The sequence below is a fragment of the Equus asinus genome, chromosome 9 (assembly GCF_041296235.1).
Source record: "Equus asinus isolate D_3611 breed Donkey chromosome 9, EquAss-T2T_v2, whole genome shotgun sequence".
NCBI lineage: Eukaryota > Metazoa > Chordata > Mammalia > Perissodactyla > Equidae > Equus > Equus asinus.
The window spans coordinates 77,578,014-77,602,500 of record NC_091798.1 but is presented as its reverse complement, the minus strand read 5'-3'; the positions used below and the strand labels follow the sequence as shown (position 1 = coordinate 77,602,500).

At 34.2% G+C, this 24,487-nt stretch overlaps 1 protein-coding gene across 12 annotated transcripts in view; it reads right to left on the bottom strand.

The window, feature by feature from the left end:
• The window catches only part of ARB2A (ARB2 cotranscriptional regulator A), a 381,926-nt gene that overhangs the window by 147,255 nt on the left and 210,184 nt on the right, over window positions 1-24,487 (bottom strand). For all 12 annotated transcript variants that reach the window (XM_044780004.2, XM_044780007.2, XM_044780003.2 and 9 more), the window contains one exon: window positions 19,554-19,673. In XM_044780004.2, the coding sequence (XP_044635939.2) occupies window positions 19,554-19,673 (120 nt within the window). The remainder of the gene's footprint in view (window positions 1-19,553; window positions 19,674-24,487) is intronic.

Below are 24,487 nucleotides of genomic sequence, written 5' to 3'. Positions count from 1 at the left end.
TAATACCTATTTTGTTGCATCAAAAAGTATGAGCTATTTCTCATAAAAATTTCCAGAGGAAATGGAATTTTACCCTGTATCAGTTAAAAACAGGCACCTGTTTAAGATAGGTGACAGTGAAAAACCAAAGTTGGGGATGTAACTGTGAGGGGAGAAGCCTGATTTTTTCCCTTGGTAGAACACTTACACAACGTGCTATGGCAATTGGCACAAAACATCAAGCAATTTCCTGTAAGTCTTAACAGGCAAAAATACTATCTATGGGAAGTTGTGTTCTTTTATCTTTTTTATAAAGTTTTGTTTTCATGGGTACTTACAGTTTCATCTTTAATTCAACTATGGAATATCTAGTGATGCTTATTAATGTGGGCATAAAGTGATAGGAGATTTTCAATCCCACCCCACAACTCGCCTATATCACTTCCCAAAAGACCCAAGAAAAAGAGAGGGTTAAGTTGTAAGGTTAAGAGATAATGGAACACCATTAAGAAAAGCTTCCATTTTTGGAGATAAAAATTAAGAATTTTTCAGAATTAACCAGAACATTTCTGTAAGGGTTGATTTTGAGGAGGTATGAATAAGTGCGCTGGGCCAGGTTTTTCGTGCTGTTGGAAAAGGGAAAGGTAAGCAGGTCCAAGCCTGTTGCATGAAAAAGATGCTGGGTTAGAAGGATAAAGATTCTGAAGCTAGGTTCATACACAGCCAGACAGAAAAAGTGATTAGGAGCTATTATCATTCTCACAAGGTGAAGAAAAAATGGAAAAGGTTTGTAATCCACGTACTCGATTATCAGCATGAACATGCCCACGATTACATTCGATTCCTTTCTAGAACATCTCAGATAAAAGAGTTTGCCAATATATGTACACAGACACCAACACAAAGATAAATTTTAAAATGTGAGCTTTTAGCTTTATCTTCCTAAAGCCTACATAAAAGTGTTCGAATATTTTGTTTTGCATATGTGTTCTAAACAACTGCAAAAGAAAAGTGTCTTGTAAAGCGTTTAGAGGCAGAAGAAGAGTATACAAGATAAATAATTTCAAAGGAAAGTATTTCCTTAACATAGGTGTATTCATTTGAGTATCTAACAAGTAAATCTCTCTTCATGCATATGATATCTATAAAGATTATTCACTAAGAGTTTCCATATTCTTAAACAATCATACATATGTATCAAATAATTGAGCATAATAAATTTTAAATCTCATTATACCCAAAACATTTTCTTCAAGATGATGAAACAAAACTGTGCTATACTTTCAGAAATGATTCAATATTATTAAAAGTCAGAAAGAACAAATAGAGCAAAAAGCAAATATTAGTCTTTTGATATTATTTCTTTAAGCTACACATATTTTAACTATCATTTACAGCTGGTCATATTGACCAACAGTGGTTAGTATTTGCTTACGAACCAATAGATATTGATTAGTTATAATATCTTGGGGCAGAGGTGAGGAAGAGGAAGAGAAAGGTAACAAACATTTTATTCAGAATTTATCTAATCTTTTAGTTATCTGTTTTATTTCTCAGAAAAGTAAGACTTTTTGCATAAAACAAAGTATGAGTTATTTTACTGATATTTGATATTTAATTTTTTCTCTTGAAAAATTTGGAACTACTTTTACATATGCTACTGTGAGTTAAAAATCATAGTTACAATTAAAATTTAAGTTTTAAGCAACCAGGGATATATAATATCATACAAAGTGGTAGGAAATTGACCAGGATATCCTTAATGGTGAGATATCAAATTTTATTTCATTAAACAAACAAAAAATACATTTTTTGCTATTTTATGAAGAGATGCATTTTTAACATATAATTAATGATTTTTACTCCAAAGTTACTATGGTGTTATTAAAAATTCTCAGACTCACAATATGCTACACTAGGAACATGGTAACTTCTAGAAATCACCAATAAACACATGATGCTTTGTCAAAGGGAAATAACAAGAAGAGGGCTGAAATCATTGTATCCTTTCTTCTATGACTTAAAAATTATTCTTCCTATATTTGAAAACCCATTAGCTTGAAACCTTTTTAGCAATTTCCTGCTTCTTCATTAAATATAGGAAAAAGTTAACAGATTTCACTGGACAACTTCTTACCAGCTATTTCACCGTCTCTATGTTTCCCAACACCTTACAGCAAAGCCCCCACCTCACTTACCCCAGAAATGCTTTACAAAGAGTCTAAGCACAGTGAACATATTTCATACTCAGACCTCCACATCCCTGCACAGGGGAGTCTGGAGAACTCTTCTAGTCTGAGGGCCTGGGTAATACTTGAGCAATAATAAAAAGAGTGGGCATCATACTACATCCTGATAAATTACACACAGGACAAGTTGCTTTTTTCCCCATCAAATCCTGAATTATATTTCTCCAATTTGGGTCCATATAAGAAGCTGATTATGTAGTATAAATCGGGGGCGGGGGGGGGAATATAGCAACCGTGACTGAATTATATAGCAGAAAGTCTGGCCAGCTCACATGTTTATTTATACCTATTCGTACTTGCACATGGTCACTTGTATTCGGGGTTGTCATTCAGTTCCATAAGGGCTTTCCAATGGATTCCCTGTAGCACCATACACTTGTTGGTTGTGTGCAGTCAATGCTCCTTCCACATAGCTAAGCAAAAGCACTTTCCAGCATCTGAATTAGCTTGTTTGATCACGAGTTGCTGTGAAATATAGACTCTTCTGACTTCTGAGGTAAAAGAGCTCTCCTCCACTCATGAGATTATTTTACATTTAGCAGGAGCTTAAGATATATACTCACTCATTCAGATATGCAAATTTAACCACCAGAGACAAGTAAATTATGCAAGATGATGTACGTTTCATTTTAGCTGGAAAAAAATGTGCAAACACAATTTCACTTCACAGAGCCATACTTGCATCAAGTTAAGATGCACTGAACAAAAGTTGCAATGTAATATCCACGTTTTCACAGATGTGATTCTGTTTTGAAGAGCTGTTTTTAAGTACTCGAAGAGGTTTTTCATTTCAATACTTTTATATGCTCTTTTCATTGGTATTTTCACAAATTATTTTCCCAAACAACCAAACTTATATTTAGTCTTCAGAAAATAATTATGTCACTATTTTATGAATACTTTTTTCATATTTATATGATTTATATACAAAACTGATTAACAATTTTAGACATTCCAGTGAAGTTTCAATCACCCACAAATCTAATTTTTGCAATATAAGACCATATTTTCTAATCTATATTATTTACATTAATAGTAATTCTGTTTACCGACACTTCCACTTGCTGAATAAATTTCATGAAACTCATGTATATACCTCATTAATACTATAGCCTTTAGAGGACACCTTTAAAACAGCAAATGACCAACAACTTGATGTGGCTATTGCCCTTGTATAATAAACTCACTCCAGGTTTAATTTTAAAGCATGAATTCTAGCATTTCTGAAGCAAAAAAAAGAAATACAATCTCTAATATTTTACTATCAAATTTCACAAAACAGATTAATGTATAAAAATGTTTCTGTGGCTTATGATATACCAAATGATGCCACAGCAATACCACTGAATGCAATAATGGATGCAATGTTTTTCTGTTAAATTTAACTTCTGTACTTTAACAATATTCAGAAATTGTGACCTGTTTAATGAAAATAAAAGAGCATATATGAAAATTGTCCTGATTTGTAGTAAGTCTTACTAAATATGCTTTCTGAAACGGTTAAGGAATTGTCGTAGCAGAGTTTAATTACCAACAGCACAATAATCAAATTCAGCCATGACACATTTCTAAATCTTTGCCAAAAGTAAACCTTCTTATAAATTCACATAGGCTTTGATGAAACAGCAAGCTGGTCGAGAGGAGGATATTGCCCTGCATCTTGACAGAAGCCTACGTTTGTCTCACCAATTCCTCACTAAAGACGTAGTAAATAGGTTGGGGGTAATGGGCATTTTCTTGATAATTAGCTGTGTAGGCAAATATGTTCTTTGGCAGACAATATAAATGTTGATTTAAGGACCAGACAATAAAGAGTGCTAAACTGCAAAACATTCATTGCTCAATTTCTCACAGATTCGATTGAAGATGTAATCCTAAAACTCAGGTTTCCACTGTCATCAAATAACACACTATCACAGAAATTATAATACAATGAAATATATTTTACCCATAATTGATATTGATATGTATCTGCTTAATAACTTCTATATTTGACAAGTTTATACCAGTCACATAAACATTACTAATAATGATGAATAGTAACAGGCAAGTCATTCGGAACCACTGTTTCACAGTGAAACTAATAAAACTGATTTTCTTAAACACATCAAGCACTGCATGTCCCACTGAAACTAAGGAATCTAAAAGCTAGTAAAGATAAGTGGTAACCTATCACAAACATTAGTACATTTTAGTTTATGTCTAAGTTTAAGAGATCATCTTTAAAGAAAATGGTTTTAAGCTGGAAACGAGATACACTGTTTTAAAAACAAATATAGCACAAGATAAGTGGCATATAGTCTGGCAATTTTCTTTAACATTGCTTTTTCAAATATACTCTATTCTACAGTGCACTCAAACTGCAGAAACAGCCAAATTAGGAAAGAAAAAAAAAAGAGATACTTATCCTTGCAAAAAGGGCCTATACTCAAAGGAACATCTGAGTAAAATGGAGACATCTGCAGTAAAGTCTTACCTTCTCCCTAGAATGTTTGAGATGAACTCAGTGTAACACTGTCTTCCAAGAAAAGACAAAGTGATCAATGCAAGAACACATCAGGCTGCCTTGGACAGGCCAATCAATGCAAGAAAGAACCTTGCCCAGGGCCTTATGCAAATAGAAGCACGTCCTGCAATCTAGGGAGGGAACATGCGCAATAGATCAATTGGATCTAAAAAACCTTACAGCTATATCAGCTTCAGACAGTAAATATATACTGATGAATACCTCACACTTCCCGCAAATTCTTAAAATGAGTTATTTTCAATAGCTAGTTAAAAACTCTTCCTGGGGTCTACAGTGCAGCAAGGAGGAAGAAAACATCATGGGAGAAACACTCAGTATTACTTTTGAGAGAGTGCAAGTAAAATTCTCATTTCTTAAAATTTCTTGGCGTCACTGAATTCTGACATTTCAGCTTAAATTTTTAGTATGTTTGCGTTCGTGAACAGGAAATAAAAAGCTATAAAAAGCAAATACTGTCTCAGGTAGTTCTTGAACAAGGAATAAAAGAAAATGCTGTAGGAGAAATAATTCAGGATGTAAAATTAAAGTCATCATTCTCAGACTAAAAACACACCCTGTCACCAAAGATTATTCTAGATCTATAGTGGTTCACCTACTGATACAGGAGCAGTTTTTCTTTTAAAGTTAATATCTGTAGCTCAAAAAATCACTCTAAAATCTGATTAGACTGTCTAATAAGCTCACAAGCTGCTTAGTACACAAAGTTAGTACACAAAGCTGTATCCTTGTCAACTGGTCTTGAAGGCAAGTCAGCTGCTTTAGAAGGCTACATGAAAATGCTCAATGATCAGGTCTTCAAGAGAGTACTCGGGTGCAAAATTATTTCCTACATATTTTCATTTCTTGTTTCTAAACCTACTGTTTCCTCTTAGGAATTTCACATTTTAAAAAAGTCTTTCATAACTTAAAAGAAGTCAAAAATCATACTTACAATGCCAGCAACTATAATACAGATACTGCCAAGTAAGAAAAACTATAAATACCTATTAGTATATTTACCTTAATTGTCTTCTATTCTGAAATTTTAAATTTAAAAATTCAGCTGCACATGCATTTTTCTATCAGGTATGTGGCAAATATTCCTAACATTAAATATAAAATATATAATTTTTCTCTTAGCTATTGATGTATGAACTTTCCTTGGCAAAACACTATATAAAATATGAAAATCAGAATCTATTATAAAGTTCACTATTTAAAGCTCTTTATTTAGCTGCTAAAAGGGCACAGATATCTTAAGATGCTGGTTTACTTAGCCACTGGAGAGAAATATGAGACTATGCAGGATAAACACAGTTCATTTTTTATTTTCCACATTTCTAGTGCTTTCTACACTGGTAAGATTTTAAGTTTCAGTTTACCCTAATAAGATTTTTTTCCTAAGGCACAACTAAATATGTCATTCATTTGTTTGATCCTCCTTACTTAGACTTAAAGCTTTATAAAAACTTTACTATTTGCATGGAGAAAGCATAGAGATATTAAATCAAAGCAATAGAATACTCTTTCATAGCTTTTCAGGTATTAGATATCAGAGGAAGTGCTTATAATAAATCAGGAAGGCATGAAGTAGTAGGTTAATTATAGGGACTCAAATATTTCCTTTTTCCAATTTTAATTTCAAATATAAGAATTTCGAGCAGTCTGGTATTCACAGTGAAATGTAAATTCCAATTTACAGTAAGCAAAATACAAAGGACCAAGCAACTATGGTTTCACTTTTTGTTACAATATTTAAATTGCTATATTTTCTCCAAGATGTAGGAAAAAAGAAAGAAAAACAATTTTACAGTATTATCACCTAATATTTGATAAGTGCTGGCATTGTGATAAGTATTTCACAACGAAATTCTCTCCTTCCTAATATAAATCTGCACAATATCTATCTTTTGCTTTTAAAAGCATATTCTCAATTTAACAAGTACCTTAGGTATGATATTCAGTTTATCAAAGAATTTCGTGCTTTACAAATATAAATGCAAAATTTCTTTAAATGGAAAGTCCCTTCATTAATTAAAAATATTCTAATTTATTAAAAATTTATTTCATTCAGTTTTTTCAAACACTCATCAGAGGGAAGAGTGTTTCACAGGTAAATTTATTGATTCTGAGATTGGATTTCGACTTCAAATTCATTGGATTTTGATTCTGGCTCTGAGTTTTGTTGCGCAACCTTGGATAAGTTCCTCAGCCTTTCTGAGTCCTTCACCTATAAAACAGGGTTAATAATACCTATCTCATAGAGTTAAACATAAGTTGTGCAATGCCTTGCTAAAATAATGTTTAATGATCAAATCTAGCAGCATCTTAAACTAATACTCACTGCCGAGTGGTAGGTAGTACAGTGTAATGGTTCTGAGCATGGGCTTTGGAGCCAGAAAGCCTAGGTTTAAATTCTGGCTCCATTACTTATTAGTTGTGTGATCTTAGTACTTAATATTTCAGTGCCTCAGTTTCCTCATATGTAACTGAGGATAATAATAACACCAACATCATAGGGTTGTTACAAGGATTACATGAGTTAATATTTATAAAGCACTTAAAACAATGCCTAGTACTCGGTAGCTGCTATATTTTATAGCTATTACTTCCAGGTGTAACTTATGGATAATGCAAAGGAATAAACATTGATAGCAGAGATTGTTCCAGTGAGATCTCAAAGGTCAATTCTATTTAGTTGGTATTAGAAGACAGCTGTATATTTCCAGCATGGAATGACTTGCAAAGAAGAGCCAACCAGGGGCTTGGCCAAGGAAACTCATCTGTTCTCTAGATCTTCATAAAGCGTTTTCAATTTTTCTGCTTAAACTGAATTTCCAGAACACCACATCAAAACATATTCAAAATTTAAATATAAATGATTTGGGGATTGCCTGTTATTTTAAATTTTCCACACCTTCTTTCCCCTTCATTACTTTGGGTAATTAAGAATTGATTAAAATTGAAGTCCTGCTTGGAAGGAACAGAAAAGAGTAAGGAGTAAATAGGATAGAGAATAAAAACTAAGTCATCGCGTAATTCAACAGAACAATGTAGACGAATGCTGAAATACATGAAAAACCAGGAGGTTGTTTTAGGTATGAGAGGCATAAGGGTTAGTGTATTATACCATTTATTCTGCACAGGTACTTGATGAAAGAGAGAAACAAAAGCCCACTGTAACAAAGTGAGAGGTCACAAGTTTAGAGGGAGAAAAAATATATATAAATGCTTCTCATCTGTAAAATGGGGATGATGATAGTACTTACCTCCTAAAGTTGTTATGAGGATTAAATGAGATAAAATATACTTATATAATGTATATGCTTAGGGCAGTGCCTGGTGCACACTAAGTAACATTGAAGCACGAGTGATACTGCTGATGAATATGAAGATGATGCCATTGCCTTCTGATGTGCAAGACATTCATAGATATACTACTTCAATTTAAAATGTTCATTTTCAAAGACACTGCTATGAATTGCTTAGAATTGTTCTTGACACAACCATGTCTCGGGCCTCTATGGCTGGTGACAGATTCTCTGGACTCTATTATAAGAGCCATGATGGGGCTCTACAAGAGGGAGAGAGGGCTCTAACACAGCCATCAGATAGAAAGATACCTGTTTTGCTTGAGAATTGATTTAAAATCTGAGAGAAAAAGTAAGTGTAACCAAATGTTAAGGTGTGTAATATGCTAAAGATATCTAATATATTACTATGTATTTAATATTTGGACACATATATCTAATATTCAGATAGATGTCCTAAATACGTGTAATAGGAAGCAAAACTGAAAATTTGAGGCTGAGCCTGTAACAGTGGTAGAAACTATCATACACTATTAACGGTATTGGAACTAGGAATTTTTTCTGAGGTAAAGTGAGCGGTAACACAACAAAGCAATACAGAGGCTAGTGTTCTCACATCACTTTATTACAATTTATAGGGCATCACCTTACAGAGAAAGTCAAGGTTTCTTTGCTGTTAGCAGGCAGACTATTAGAAACTTTTAGAAAATCAACATCTATAATTATAAAGCATCCCATGATGCCTTATAACTGGAAAAAAATCAGGACAGGGAATTTCTACTGTATGAGAAAGCTAAGTATGCTTTATCTTTCTGCCCACTGCCTCTCCTTTAGAAAGATAAACGTCATTTTTCTTCTAATCCAGATGACAGATTAATGTAGTAAAGAAATTTGAAGATAAGACTTTAGAAGTTAGATATCAAGATTTATGGATATTTAGGCATAAAGTAGGTATATTCAAAATTAGAACACTTTTTTTTTTTGAGGAAGATTAGCTCTGAGCTAACATCTGCCACCAATCCTCCTCTTTTTTTGCTGAGGAAGACTGGCCCTGAGTTAAAATCCATGCCCATCTTCCTCTACTTTATATGTGGGACACCTGCCACAGCATGGCTCGATAAGCAGTGCATAGGTCCGTACTCCGGATCCGAACCGGCAAACCATGGGCCACTGAAGGAGAGTGTGCAAACTTAAACGCTATGCCACTGGGCTCACCCCTAAATTAGAACACTTTTTAATCATTTGACTCGATTATAAAATTGTCACCAAAACATTAAATAGCAATTTTTTATTGTATTTTAATGTTCTTTAATAAACTTCTTTATGAGAAAAATTCAAATAAGGTATGGAAAACTAAGAAGAAATCTGAATACACTAATAAATATTTAAATAAGCAAACTAATTTCTAGAAGATACAAGATTTAACTTATTCAATTTAATCCCAGAAAATATAACTAAGTTTGGGCTTAGGGTTAGGTTTGGCTGCTTCACTTAATTAGAGATTTCAATATCTTCTTAGTTGATTTTCGGCACTCACTGATCAATTTCTACTAATGGTCCTCATAAGCGTCCAATATTTCAGGGTCATAGAGTGTACCTCCTATACACTCTAGCATACTAACTCTAAATGTCCCTGCTTTCCATCTTAAATGATAACTTTGCTCTCTTGTCCATATCACTTTGCTCTATCTCGTGGATCTATACGAATGCCCAGACCCTACTTTCTTCATTCTGACCCAACACAGCACCCTCTGAGATGTGCCTCTGATAACTTATTTATATATAAATCTAGGATCAAAAACTATTTATTGAGTATATCCTTATTATAGGTCCAGCTTGGCGAGGCAGCATAGTAGGAACCGGAGAAAATAATGGATGGATTTGTTATTTCTTCTCTGTCGATTAAGAAAAGGATTATGAGGTGACTTTTAGCAAAAGATAACTATGAATGAAGACACTGAATAAGAGATCAGGGCTGAGAATAATTAATGAATCAGTAAACTAACCACAGCTCTGGGTTTACCAGAGACAAAGGTAAAAATGCATTATAGAGTTCTTATTTTCTGACAAAAAGAGCTTATCAGTTTATCAACAGAAACAAGTCTTCCTAAAATTTAACTCTCAGACAAATTTACTGTATGGATCTTCATATAGGGGAAGTTAACATAATGACCTCTTGGCTACCATCCCACTTGACAATTATCTTACTGTATTACTTTCTTTGTTTAAATGTGCTTCCTACCTAGACTATAACCTTCTTGAGGCCAAGGATCATGTGTTTAATGTTTCCCCCCCAGTACTTGTACAGAGTGGGGGTGTTCAAATGAATAAATAAATATCTTTAATAGCAGTTTTCTAACCCATTTCTTGTTCTGAGGGCATAATATTCAATACTAACTCCAAGAAACAATTTCTATAAAGTCAAACTTATGTGTTCCAGGTGACTTTATTGTGATCTAAACTCACTCAATGAAAATGTGTTGAAAACCTATAAGAAAAAATATGAGGTGAGAGAGAACTGACATAAATTCAAGGGTTAAAAGTTCCCAACTCTAAAAGTTAAGATCACAGTAGCTTAGAAGAGCGTCACTTTGTTTCTCTGGGCCCAAAGAAAGTTTGAGACCTATAACGTGATCATTTCAGAGCCATAAAAGCAGGAAAATGATAGCTCTTCCCACTCCATCTCCTTTATAGCCAGAGAAACCTGATTACAGGTATACCAAGGATAAGTCCTGGGTATCCGAATGACCTTAGAATGCAGTATTCTACTCTACCCCATTCTGACTTGAGTCACATAAAGTGGACTTCTGCCTTGATTCATCATTTCATAGTCCTTCTGATTTTTCTGCCTACTGCTATAACTTCTTTCTCAGGAAAGGATTCCATTTCTTAAGCCCGAGTCAATGGTTGATGCCTTAAACCTTACTTTATCCTTTCCCCAGTGCTGGATCCTGTTCCTTTTTTCCCCTTCCTTCCCTATAAGGCAGTGAGGTGGGGTATGGTAGGGGAGAAGAGGTATTCCTAGAACCAATGACTACATTTTTTGCTCAGTTATCACCTAATGCCTTGATTTTTCTATTCCCTGCCACCAGATTATACCTCCTGTTTCAAACCTGAGCTTACCATGCTCCATAGATAACTACCTAGTGATGGTTTACCTGCTACTCCCTCCAAAGCCAATTTCTCCAGCTGAATTAGCTCTTCCTGAATCCATCCTGAACTCTAATAATGAGCCCTTTGCCCAGATCTGCCTTCCATCCTTGTTCTCTCAAGCTTCTTTACCCACTAAGATCTTTAATAAAACCAATAGAAAAAGAAATATTTCTTGTTATTGTTTGTCTTTATTTATTTTTGCTATCCTAGTGGGGATGAACTGGTATCTCATTGTGGTTTTTATTTGCTTTTCTATAATGACTAGTGATTTTGAGCATCTTTTCATGTGCTAATTGGCCATTTGCATATTTTCTTTGGAGAATGTCTACCAGATCCTTTGCCCATATTTTAATTGTGTTGTCATTTTACTGTTGAGTTGTATGAGTTCTTTATATATTCTGAATACAAGTCCCTTATCACATACATGATTTGCAAATTAATATGCCAATTTCTCTGGGTTCTCCTTATATATTATTGTGGTAATTATACCAGACAGTAGTTTCCTGGCAGTCTTTGTTGAATCAAGAGATAGAGTGTCCAATCTCTCAGCTGCACAGATGCTGGGCAGTGAGACCGGAATGCAGCCCACCTATATGGATACTGAAAAAGCCTCCTCCAAAGGTAATTCCAATGGAGTAATATGGATTCTTTATTCTACAAAAAGATTCTTATTAAAGATCAGTGAAACTTTTCTCCATTTCAACATTGTACTAGACAGGCCAATTAGGCAAAACAAAACAAGACAAAACCAAAAAAAAAACAAAAAGCAAGCATCCAGATTGGAAAGGAAGAAGTAAAACTATTTTTATTCACAGATTACATGATCTTGAACATGGAAAATCCTAAGAAATTCACAAAAAAACTATTAGAACTAATAAGTTCAGCGAGGTTGGAGGACACAAGATGAATATATAAAAATTGGATTTCTATACACTAGCAATGAAGAATCTGAAAATGAAATTAAGAAAACATTTTCATTTACAATAGCATCAAAAAGAATTAAATACTTAGAAACAAATTTTAAAAAAAGAAGTGTAAGACATGTACACTAAGAACAACAAAACATTTTTGAAAGAAGATCTAAATAAATGGAGAGAAAGCCCATGTTCATGGATTGGAAGATTTAAGAGTATTAAGATGGCAATATTCCACAAAATGCTCTATAGATTTAATCCCAATCAAAACCCCAGCTTCCTTTTTTGCAGAAATTGACAAATTGATCCTAAAATTTATATGGAAATACAAGGGACCTAGAATAGCCAAAACAATCTTTAAAAAGAACAAAGTTGGAGGAGCCACATTTCCCAATTTCAAAACTTAGTATAACTGTTGATGAGGCTGTGGAGGAACTGGAACCCTGACACATTGCTGGTGGGATTTTAAGTATGAGGAGTGATGACTAATGGGCATGAGAGTGTCTTTAGGGGTGATGAAAGTGTTTTAAAATTAAATGGTGATGGCTGTACAATTCTATGAATATGATAAAACCCATTGAATTGTACACTTTAAAAGATGAATTTTATGGCATGTGAATTATATCTCAATAAAGCGCAATAAATCTTAATTATATCTCAAAAAAGATAACTGAATTATATCTCAATTTTTTAAAACTTAAAAACATGAAAACAAGCAAAAGTAAGCTAATTACTAAATTAAAAGTAATGTTAAACTCATGATTGGGGATAAAGTGGAGTTTCCTACACTTATTCCACACACTGCCATATAACATTATGAGGATGCAATTATAACTTAGTTTAATAATCTCCTCTTTGATTCAAAAGACTATACTTTGAAGAGTGAGTGATAGAGAAGCAATCTTCTCAGTCAGCCTGAGGGTTGGGGTCACCAGCAGAGAGGAAACTATAATAGACTAACACCAGGAACAAAAAGGGAATACTGTCTAAAGTGAAAGAATTGATAAGGCAGAATTCCCAATAGTCAATATTCAAATGGAGGGCTGGAATAATGAATAAGTTTAACTAGTAAAAGAGTTATTGTTAATGTTTAAATTCTATATATCAGTCAATTAACTGTGCAGATATTTAAGACTGCTCATGTTGTTGTAATATATACTGTTCCCAAACTTGGAGGGGGGTGGAGTAAGAATATTAGACTCTTTAGCCCCAAGTTGTTTCCAGATGATTTGGGCAAGATAAGATTTAGAGATAAAAGATAACTTAAAACTAATTAGTATGTAATAAAGTTTTCAATTGTGAAACATGCAAATACTATAGAAAAAAGGGGAGTTAATTGAGAATACTTTATGAAAAATCTAGTAAGGAGAAAAATCTTTTCACTTAGGAAGGGAAACGGCATTAGCAAAAATGAGAATGAGCATATTCTGTGGGTATTTAGACTCATATTCAACTAACATTGATTTAATTCCTAAAAACCAGGAATTTTCTAAATTAATCCTCAAACTTTGCTATAGGTAGGTACTTACAGAGGAAGACACACATAAGGGATATGACCCAAGTTATCATAATTTGTAGGTATCAGAACTAGGATTCACATCCAGGTTACTTCCTTCCAAGTTTCGGGTTCTTCTACTACACTGTGTTTGGAGGCCAGGGGTAGAGGTCAGGTGAGACGGAACAATGGCAGTAAGGAAATTAAGACTAGAAACCAAAGTTTCTATTGGAAAAAATACAGTTGGAAAGAGAGAATCACAATATATGGAAGCACTTAAATTTACAGAGAGGAGAGATGAAGCAGTAGACAATAGGGAGCCAATGTGATTCTGGAATGGCATGGTAAAACAATATCAACCAGGGTGTGGTAGACAGGATGGAATAGAGGGTAAAGAGAGTCAGTGGGAAAATGAGTAGAAGAGTGTAGTGATATAGCTGTGAAATGAGGAAATTAACAACAGTGGGCACAAAGAGGAAAAGGGATGATCAATACTTCAGAGAAAAAAAACTGAAAAAATGTGTTGTCTGGTTAGATATGGGACAAAAAGAGAGGAGTTAACATAAAAACTAACAAACTGAGTCATTCTTTTAAACAGTGGGTCCTCCTAATATGTATTAAAAATTATTTGAGTAAAAGCTGAAAAAAAGTTAAACCTCAATACATGGGTAACTCCTGTGGTGCTTATTAACAAATCACGTCTGTATATCTAACTCTCACCTTTTCTTTTTAAAACTCTCATTTGATATCTCATTTATTCTATTAACCATAATTATTAAATATCCAGTATGTGCCAACTGTTTCCCCAAATACCTACATATCTGCATAATCACTGTTCACTACTTTTTATCTGTTGTGTTTGGATTCTTCATATCCACTTTGACACGCTTCTGTAGGTGGGTGTGGAGAAGGATAGACTACTACCCTCTTTCTCCTCATTCACTTTTCCAGATCCAATGTCACTAAGCCATGGAGAATTTGTCTCCTTAACATCTCTAACGTGTGCTTCTTCCTTGCCATTCCCACTACTTCTGTGGCGGTAAAGCCCTTCATTGGATCTCACTCGGACTCTTGCGTCTAACTCCTAAAATTAGCTTTATCAACAACCAATCAAAAGATAGTATTTCTACTATATGCATGGCATGAAATAAAACTGAATAGAGGTAAAAATGATATAACCTCTGGTTCCTCTTTCAAAGAGCTTGCAAAAACTAAATTGTTTTCATTTTTAAAACAACTAAAGAATTAAGACAGCATTCCATAAAACAAGTTGTAATCATTCCATATATTAACGTGCTATTTCTATCATGCAGGCAGCCAAATCAGAAATTCAAGTTATATTACAAATGGTAACTTATTTTTACTGAATTACCTACATTTTTAAGTAGGTTTGTAAGAAGTGTTTGGGGCCTGAATTATTTTGATACTATTATGGCTCAATTTTTCTTTGGTTGCTCTCTCCTTATTCTCCCTCTCCTCAATTCTTGATTCCAAGCAGCCTAACTTTCAGCTATTCTCATTGATCATAATAAGCAGATATCCTACCAATATCCAATTTACTTCGTTCTTTCCAGACAAAATGTAAATGATGCTTCTTTAAGGTCACAGTTAACTGATGTCACTAAAGGTAAAACTAATTCTTTTAGTCTCATTCCATTTTCTCTTCAGCGTAAATCCAAATCATGCTCTGGCCAATTCTAAAAGACTGACTCAGAGTAGACTGAGGTTGACCGTCCTCACACAGCTACGTCCAACAACTAGTCCTCTCTCAGCTGCTGAAGGTCAGCTTAGGCTGCCTGGAGGCTAGGGAGCCCAGCATGGAACAATGGCAGGAAAATAGAGTTCCCTTCATTCCTTAATTCACATGCAAGTGAGATGCCAATCAAGTGCTGACAAGCATGGAGAAACCGAAATCAAAAGTGGGTAGAGATACACTTTCAAAAGAAGCGGTTTTCACACATTTCTAAGTGATGTTTTTAATGGTGGTTGTGAACACACCACTAATAATATGGAAAAGCAAATAAAAGTAATAAAAAAATATTAGTTCTGTATCAGCTAAGATGATTCAATAAACTAATGAAACATATTCGCTAAAATTGTGTAATGTTTTTTACAAAAAAAATCAACACTCTCACTTTGACTAAGACAAAAAATCTGAATGCAAGTTGATTTACTAAGCACTGCAAACAGAGAAGGTAAGGTGAGCTGAGATTGGAAACCAGGCATTGACAAGGAAAGCAAACATTTACCAATAAAAGAAAATTTTAAGGTTACTTAATTTTGTCAAACTGACCATCACCTAGAAAGACGAGAGCAAAGCACTTTGAAATGACCAACAATGGAAGCAATGGAATCATCACTTCATCAAAGTGGCTGGAGAAAGAGATGATGGAAATGCTTAAAAACTGCATTTTTCTTTAATGACAGTTAATTTCCAACAAAAGAGCTCAATTTTTAACAACTAATATAAAGCAAAAGTAAGCTGTGTTATTTGTAGCTGTCTTTCTGCATGCATTTAGTAAATGCATTCTGATTATTACTACTAATTCTATCACATACAAAAGAGAATTTTCTAGAGATAAATTTAAGGCTTCATAAATGATGGTTTAATAACTAACTTTATATATCAGTGTTATTTTAAATATACAGAAAAGATAACATAGGGTAGATATATTACTTCCAAAAATTCACTATCAATTCATAAAATAAATAGTTCTTCCCTTTTGCTTTTAATGAGTAAATGCTAGAATTACTACCAGTGCTGTCTTATCAACATCTACTTTTACTAGGATCACAGAAAGTGTGGAGAATTAAAATTTGAGTTGTTACCATATGATGTGAATAAAAGCAGTGAAAGGCACATTTTTAGTACCATTTTTCTCAGTATTATAGTAAACTGTACACGTTTTTATGAGGTTAGACTGGATCAAGTTCCAAGATTTACTACCATAAAATGAACATGGGCTTTGAAAATAAATCTCGAACTATAATGTATTCTTCAGAAGAAATTCAACACTTTAAGATAGGATATAATCATAAATTACGTGCTCAGTTTTCAAAGACAACAATTAGCAAAACACGAAAGCTCTACAACTATTCTGTGATCTAAATTTAAAAGTAATTTATTTTCAGATAATCTATTAGCAGCACATTCAATTTTAAACTACAATTATGCACAATTTTAATTTAGTAAGTGGCAAGATATATTTTAGAATAGGTCCTGACTGGTACCTGTTTTCAAACAATAAGCACTATAAGTAATTGCATCTATTGGTGAAACTGTCATTGCCACAAAGTTTACATTTACAGTAAATTTTCTTAAAATTCATGACCTAAAAATAAAAATGTGAACTTGTATGAGAATGGGAGAAAAACAGTTTCTATGCATTCAAACACGATGCTGCAAACTAGGACTATTCCGTAAGAAGAGTATGTGTGTGTGTACAGAGTCTTTAATCAGGAGTAGAATTTTATGACAATTTAAAACAGTGCAACTTTACTGGAATCCAAAGGATTTGACGTCTGATGTGTATACTACTACTGAGATAAAAAAACTAAACCATAATTTAATATGTTCACAATTCATTTTCTTGTAACGTTAATATTAAAATTTTGAGTCCATGTAAAACACTTTTATATAATACACCTATGTTGAAAAATTCTGAGAGAATGAATATTTGTCAATATTTTAAATACCAGGACTTTCCCCCTAAGAATTCTGGGGAGAATAGGAAAGAATATTATTCAGCTTTAGGCAAAAGCAAAAGTTTTAAAGATATTTCCATTTTTTTTGGTTGTTTCTTTATCAATGCTATCTTTTAAAAATCCTTTTGAATTTAAGTAGAAACACAATGGCCTTAAATACATTAATCAAGCTTTGTCAAAAAGTTATGTAAAACTCATCGGTGTACAATGTTATTTGTTTAGAGGAATCCACTTTAACAGGTCAGGAACCACTTTTTCTTTAGTTGCCACCATCTGTACTCCCCTAGTCCATACCCCCATCAAAGTTACTTCACAAAAAGTAGCAAATATATGAAGTTGAGATAATCGCCATTAATATTTTAAAACCTAAACAAGGTATGTTACATTAAATAGACTTCTCAGTCCTGGTGCTGCCTGACAGATATGTGATGTGCCAGTGGTTATACTATATTCCTCCTCCCATGCATGCACCTCCTGCAGAGATAGCAGACTACAGAAGCTGACCCTTACTGAGACCATCTTGTCTCTTTGACAAAGCTCCTTTTTAACTTCTTACTTACTGGTTACTTCCTGTGATGGAGAAAAACTTTAGCTCAGCTTGTGATAATTTCACAGGCCCTGAGGACCCTGACCCTAATAGCCTCAAGGTCAGAAGTCAAGTCTTGTTCTGAAACATCTGTGTGCTTTATATTAAAGTGGAACAAAAGTGGAGAAATATCCACCAGTGTGTGACAAGAAGGACAGGCAAAACAGGACTGACACACTGGTCATCTGCTACTCTGGCATCTTAAGTTCATTTTTAAAACTGTCCAAAATTGACTTAAATTCCCAATTTGATATACAAAAGGGTTTTATAAACTGTCTTAAAGTAAAAAAACTAGAATTTGATTAGTCTTGCAGACTCTCAGACATATTTTAAGTTACTCTACAAGTCAATGAAATTTTATGTTTTAAGTAAATTAATGGCTTAAAAAGAAAACATCAGCTACACACATACAATGCATGTACGTATATATATATTTATATCTGTAGGGTTAAAGGAACTACTTGAAAGACAACATTCACATTTTAAAAAGTATGTCATACTAGCATGTTAGAGAACTATCTTATCTATTAGATACTAAAATAAATAAATTCAGTAGAGTTAAAAGTACTTAAAAATAATTTCTAAAAAGTGAAATCAATTTAAGAAATGAATGATTTAGCTTATTTATTGATCTTAAGAGAGCCGAAGCATTTACAAATTTAGGTCAGCAAATGTATTCTCAGGTGTCACCACCAGTTTTATATCTAAATCATGTGGGTAAGCAATAAGCAATAAGGTGTGAGGAAGTTGAAAAGGCCATGGAAATATATTTAATTTCCATGACAAAGAGAAATATAGAGCAAAGTTTAGAAACATAGAATTAGACAACCAATGCTGTGCCTCCTTTTAATGTCCACCTTAGGCTACTTGGATTTAAAATCATCAAATGCACTTTTATCAAATTAATCATTTTATTATAGCACTGGTACCTTCCTGTGACATAAGGAGTTATGCACAAGGAGCAGGAATTCTTCACTAGTGCATTTTTAGTACTGATTATATCTCATTAACCATTCATATTGGTGCAAGATATAGTACTTGTAACTCTGCATATAATACAGATGAAATTCAGAAATCTCAATAACTTTTTCTATCATGTACACATAACCTTAACTCCAAGAATCAGATTATTTTGAAATGCAAAGATTTTTATAGCCAAGCAATGTGTTCCACTTAGAAGCAGATTAATAAAGGCTTTCTGATATTTTTAGTACTAATTATATAGATTCTGATCAAGTACTAACTTGTAGAGACAAAAGTCAGTTAAAGATTATCAAAATATTCCCAAATATTCAAAGGATCTCTTGAAATTTTAAACACTTCATAGATAATATATACTTCAATGGTGTGCACATAAAATAGGGAACATAAATATCATAAGATGTATGGAAACTGGGGCTATATGTCGAAATTAAAAAGTAATATGTAAATAAGGAACAATCAAAAGCTTTCTGGTTAGCATTGAAAAGCTCTGCCACAATAAAATAAATAAGTCTATGTACTCTCTTTAAATGTCACAAAATCATTTACTCAAAATACTTTATTTTCATCCTTTATAAAATAATTTAAAGTAATGATACCAAGAAAAAAAGGAGTGGAGGGGATGAACATGTAAAGAGTTTGGGAATTAAAAATAGAGTTAAATGTGCACTTACCAGTTCAACAAAAGCAAGTCCTCCATAGCTGTGAGCAACAAAAAATACATTCTCGGCTGCAGACTTGGCTATGAAATGGTCCCACACATAGACCGTATGTTCTTCAGGAGAACCATTTTCCTATAAAGAAAACAAATATCATATATTATATCCTGTATCTAATTATTATAGTAATCAAAACTTAAATTATACACTTGCTTACATAGCATAAAAAATAGGATGGTTAGAGCTCATTCAAAATAGTAATAACACTATTGAACTACACTGAAAATTCAAATTAGAGAATAAATTAGTATTAAACTATTAGTAAATTACTGCTAAGCTTAACTGTTACAATAATTTTCTGAAACAAAATATTTAAAATAAGCACATTTTTGAGGGGAAATTGCATTCTAGGTATATTTGAGATATTAAAATATATCTAAGTACATTAGAATTTCATAGCAGAAAGTTATAGTGGTCTCATGACAAAACAGTGTGATACTAAAAAAATTCAGATACATTTCTATATTTATATATGAAAATACTTATACAACATCTAAATCATTTGCTTTATAAAATTTTAAGTATCTCTGTAAGCTGACAATGAGTAGAAAATTAACAACAAATATTTTCTATTAGATTATTTAAAAAATATACTTTTTTTCTAAAAGCATTTTCCACACAGATTTTATTTTTAGAACTGGGAGAAATCTAAACATATAAACCCAAGGGCTTTGCATTTTCTCCTAACTTGCTAAACCCTAAGAAATGAATGCATGTTGCTTTAATTCCAAAAGTTCCATAACAACTTCATTATTATTGTATTTGTTTCTATAGCTGACACATATTGTGGTTAAAGCTAAAACCTGGATAATGTGAAAAAGAAAAAAACCCCAAAGAGCTAAATAATACTGATCAAAAATCAAAACTGCTAAAAACTAAACAGATCATGAAAAAGTTTTGTGCAAACATTTCTTGGAAGCTTTAACACCAAAAGACTAATTCCCTAAAAATGTCATGGTTATTAGACAATGAACACCATTTATTCACATTTTCCATCTCAGAAACTTTATAATATCATATTAAGGTCCATATGAATGGTTTCGCTTGGCACCTAGAAGCTATTGTTCCTTAATGTCTATCTCCGCCCTAAATTTCTCTCCAGAGCTCCAGACCCAAGGTCATTTCCTTTTGGATGTCCCACAGACACCTCCAACTCAACCAATTTAACACTGCACTAAAAATTTCCTCTACAAACCTGTGTCACTGTCTTTGCTCCCCACCTCCAGATGAAATCTCCACATCATCTTTTATTTCTCTTTCCCTCAAACCCCACATATAATGAATCATTAAAATCCTCTTGATTCTATCCCCAGCTGTCTCTTAAATCCACCCACTTCTCTCCATTCTCATTTCCTCTTGCTTAGCTCAAGCGACCATCATTTCACAAGTGGATGAGTGTGATGGTCTCCAGCCCAGTTTCCAAGCTTCTAGGACTGCTCATTTAAAATATGCTCTAAGACTACAGTGAGAACAACTTTTCAAAAATGCAAAAATGATCATGTTGCCACATTACTTGTTCCCTGCTTAGAACTCTTCAAAGTTTTCTCATTGCCCTCAGGATCAAGTTTAAACTCAGTATGACACTTAAGGCCTTTTATGATCTGGCTTCTGCCTTGAACCCTATCTCTCACCACTGCCCTGCAAAATACTTTGAACCAAAAGACACCCTTTTCCCTCACGAGAGACCAAAGACAACACATTCTATGTTCCAATTGCAGGGAACAAATTGCAGTGACCTAACTGTGCCATACTTTTCTTGTCTCTGGGCTATTTCCTTTGTTTGGAAAGTGACCCCTGTGCTCTGCCACCACTTCATCCACCACCTTCACCTGCATAATGCCTAGTTGTCTTCAGAACTCACATGAGATATCACCTTCTCTAGAAAGTCTTCCCAATCATCTCTAAGGCTAGGTAATGTCCTACAACAACATCTTGTACATACTCCCATCATTGCACTGAATGATCTGTAGTATTAAAGTTGCTTGTTAGATTACAAATTCTTGAGGCCAAGAATTGGCCTTGTGTCTTGCTCATTAAATCGTAGTGTAATAAATAAATAATGAAAACACAATATCTATCTTCAGGATGATTCCTTACAACCTTTAGTCATATACTAAAACACAAATATACTTTCAAAGATATCTATTAGTAACATAAATATGAAATTACCCACACTTAAAGTATACAAAATAAATAAAAGAAAAATAACTGGAAGGAAATCCTTGTAGGGCATTTTTGGCTTTGATAAGTTAGCTTTCATTAGATTAAAAAGGAAAATGGTTATCATAAAAATCATGATAGCAGTTAACTCTAAGGAATAGAGACAGAGTTGTGATTGGGAAATAGGCTTCTGGTGGCTGGCAGTGTTCCAGTTCTTGATTGGAGTGGTAGATACACAAGTGTGTTCTTTATAGTTATAAATTAATACATATTTAGCACTTCTCTGAACATATATCCAGAATGACCAGAGAACTTATTGTACAAACGTGTGAGAGTGAAGAAAGGTATTATTAGTAATTGTTCTAGGAGAACAGGTCTAAACTGGGACTAGCCAGAGGAAACCTAGGCATCTGGTCACCCTAGTTAAACCTCACAATGAAATAAACGTAAAACTGAAACAGGAAGAGAGGTAACAGAGTTTCCACCTGCTGACAGTTGGCAGAACTAACAATCTTAAATACCTGGACTGGTTCTAAATATTATTCTATATATGGACAGAATAGAAACATATAGGAGATTAGATAACTGTGCCCAAGAGGCTCTGTGCTGGAAATGGACGTATAAGGATGATAAGAAGTAAGCCGTGATCCTGGCCTTTAATGCATCTGCAATTTCAGAAGGGTGTTAACACATAAAGACATAAGAGGCATTAGTGCGTGAGGAGTATTACTTTCTCTATTCCTATCTGGACAGCAATGGACCCATTATAAATCCACACTATCTGACCTCAGTGAGGTCCTTCCTGCTTTCTTCCCACAGTCAACAATTCTTCCTTTATACCATTGGGATCCTATCTATTCCATCCTTTCCATTCCCACCTCACTATGGGTTCTCTTAACCATAAATTCCTAACTAGTCTCATTTCTTCTATTCTTTTCCTTTATTGTATTACCAGATGAATTCTCCTGAAGCCTAGCTCTGACCAACCTATTGTCCTGCCTAAAAGGTCATTTTACTGAAATGGTTCCCATTGCCTAAAAATACCCGGAACTCTTTAGCCAACATCTTCTCTAAACCTATCTTTCCAGCGTTCCTTCTCACTATTTCCAGGGAACTTATCTCCAGGAAAATCTAGATTACACAGGCTGAACAGGCTGAAAACCCTAGACAAAACTCTATCATGGAATTTAGTCTGGGATTTCATGGGTAATGCAGCTCAGATTAGGCAAAATCTAAAGGCAGAGAGCACTTTCAAGGTAGCAGTTCAGTAATCCATATATGAGGTGATAAAGACTATACTGCTACTCAGGGTGATAGCAGAGTGAATGGAAAGGAAGGGACGGAATGAGTCATTACAAAGGAAGAGTCAGTGAAACTCTGTGACTCATAGGATATGAGGGAAACTGCCAACTAAGCCCAAATGACCAATCTATGACTAAAGGAGAGCTAAGAATGAACAGTTCTTTCCACTGTTCACACATAAAGACTACTGTTTTCAGAGATTAGTACTATAGCTGAGTCTTTTCTTCCATGGAGACAAATATCTCTTAACGGTGGCCTATCAGCAGTAGGAAAAAAACCTTCAAGTATTTACATATTTTCAGCCTGACTTTAAAATCATCAAATTATTCTGCAGTTCTAGATTTTAAAACAAAACGTTCTAAAAAGTGAGACTCATCTGAAAAAATGCCTACAATACCCACTTACGGAGTCACTTACCAGTGCAACTAAACAAGTACACAAGACTACTCTGGGCCACACTTGACATCCATTGACCTCCAAAGATACAGGGTAGGAATCACAGTTTGCCATCAGGGCTGCACCAGGCATTCCTTTTTAGTGGGAGCCTCGCAACAGTTCCCGCAGCAGACCACATAGCCTTCCAGGAGTTATTCTCTTTGGCCCATGTGGTGTTAGCTCAGGAGTAAGGGAATCACACTCACCTTCGGTATATGCAGGAGTTACCCTGACTTAAAATCTTATATCCCACAGAAACCAATATCTCTTGCAACAATTCCACAGGCATGGCTTCCAGGGTTCCTGCCTGTAAGTGACATGCCCAATTACAAAAGCTACTACCCTCAGGGACAATCAAAGCTATGGTATTTATAGTCCATTATAATTCCTTCTAATTCAGAGGCAGTTTACCAATCAGGGGTCATTTTCTACCATAGACAATGTTGCCTAGCAACCATCCACTTAGAGTAGATGCTATAGCATGCTTCCCAGAACCCCCTTTAGTTATACAGCACTTATTTCCTGAGCTGTGCAAGTGTTGGCAGCTGACAGCTCCAGCTGAGGCACTCTCTAGGAATTGCTCTCAGCCAAAGAACACTATCTTGCCTAAAGTTACAATCCCACCTCTGAGGCAACTTAGACTGGTTGAAATGATATGGGTCTATAAAAGCCCTATATCTTGCTTAGGCAGAAAATCTCTGAAAAGCCATCCCAGATCCAGAGATTACCATGGAGTTAGATGAGGCCTTTGCTGTGACTGTACTGCAGTTTAACTCCTGCCAAATTCTATTTTTTTCACTCCCCTACAGGTGCTGATCCCAAGAGAATTCCCCAACAAACTTCCTGCATGCAACTTCAGAATCTGTGACTTAGGAAATCCAATTTAAGACACCACCTTATCAGGCTTCCAGGGACAAAGAGCTAGAAAGTTAACTGAAGGTGAGATTCTCATGCAGAAGGAGAAAGAGTTTCACTAACCTTTGACGTACATT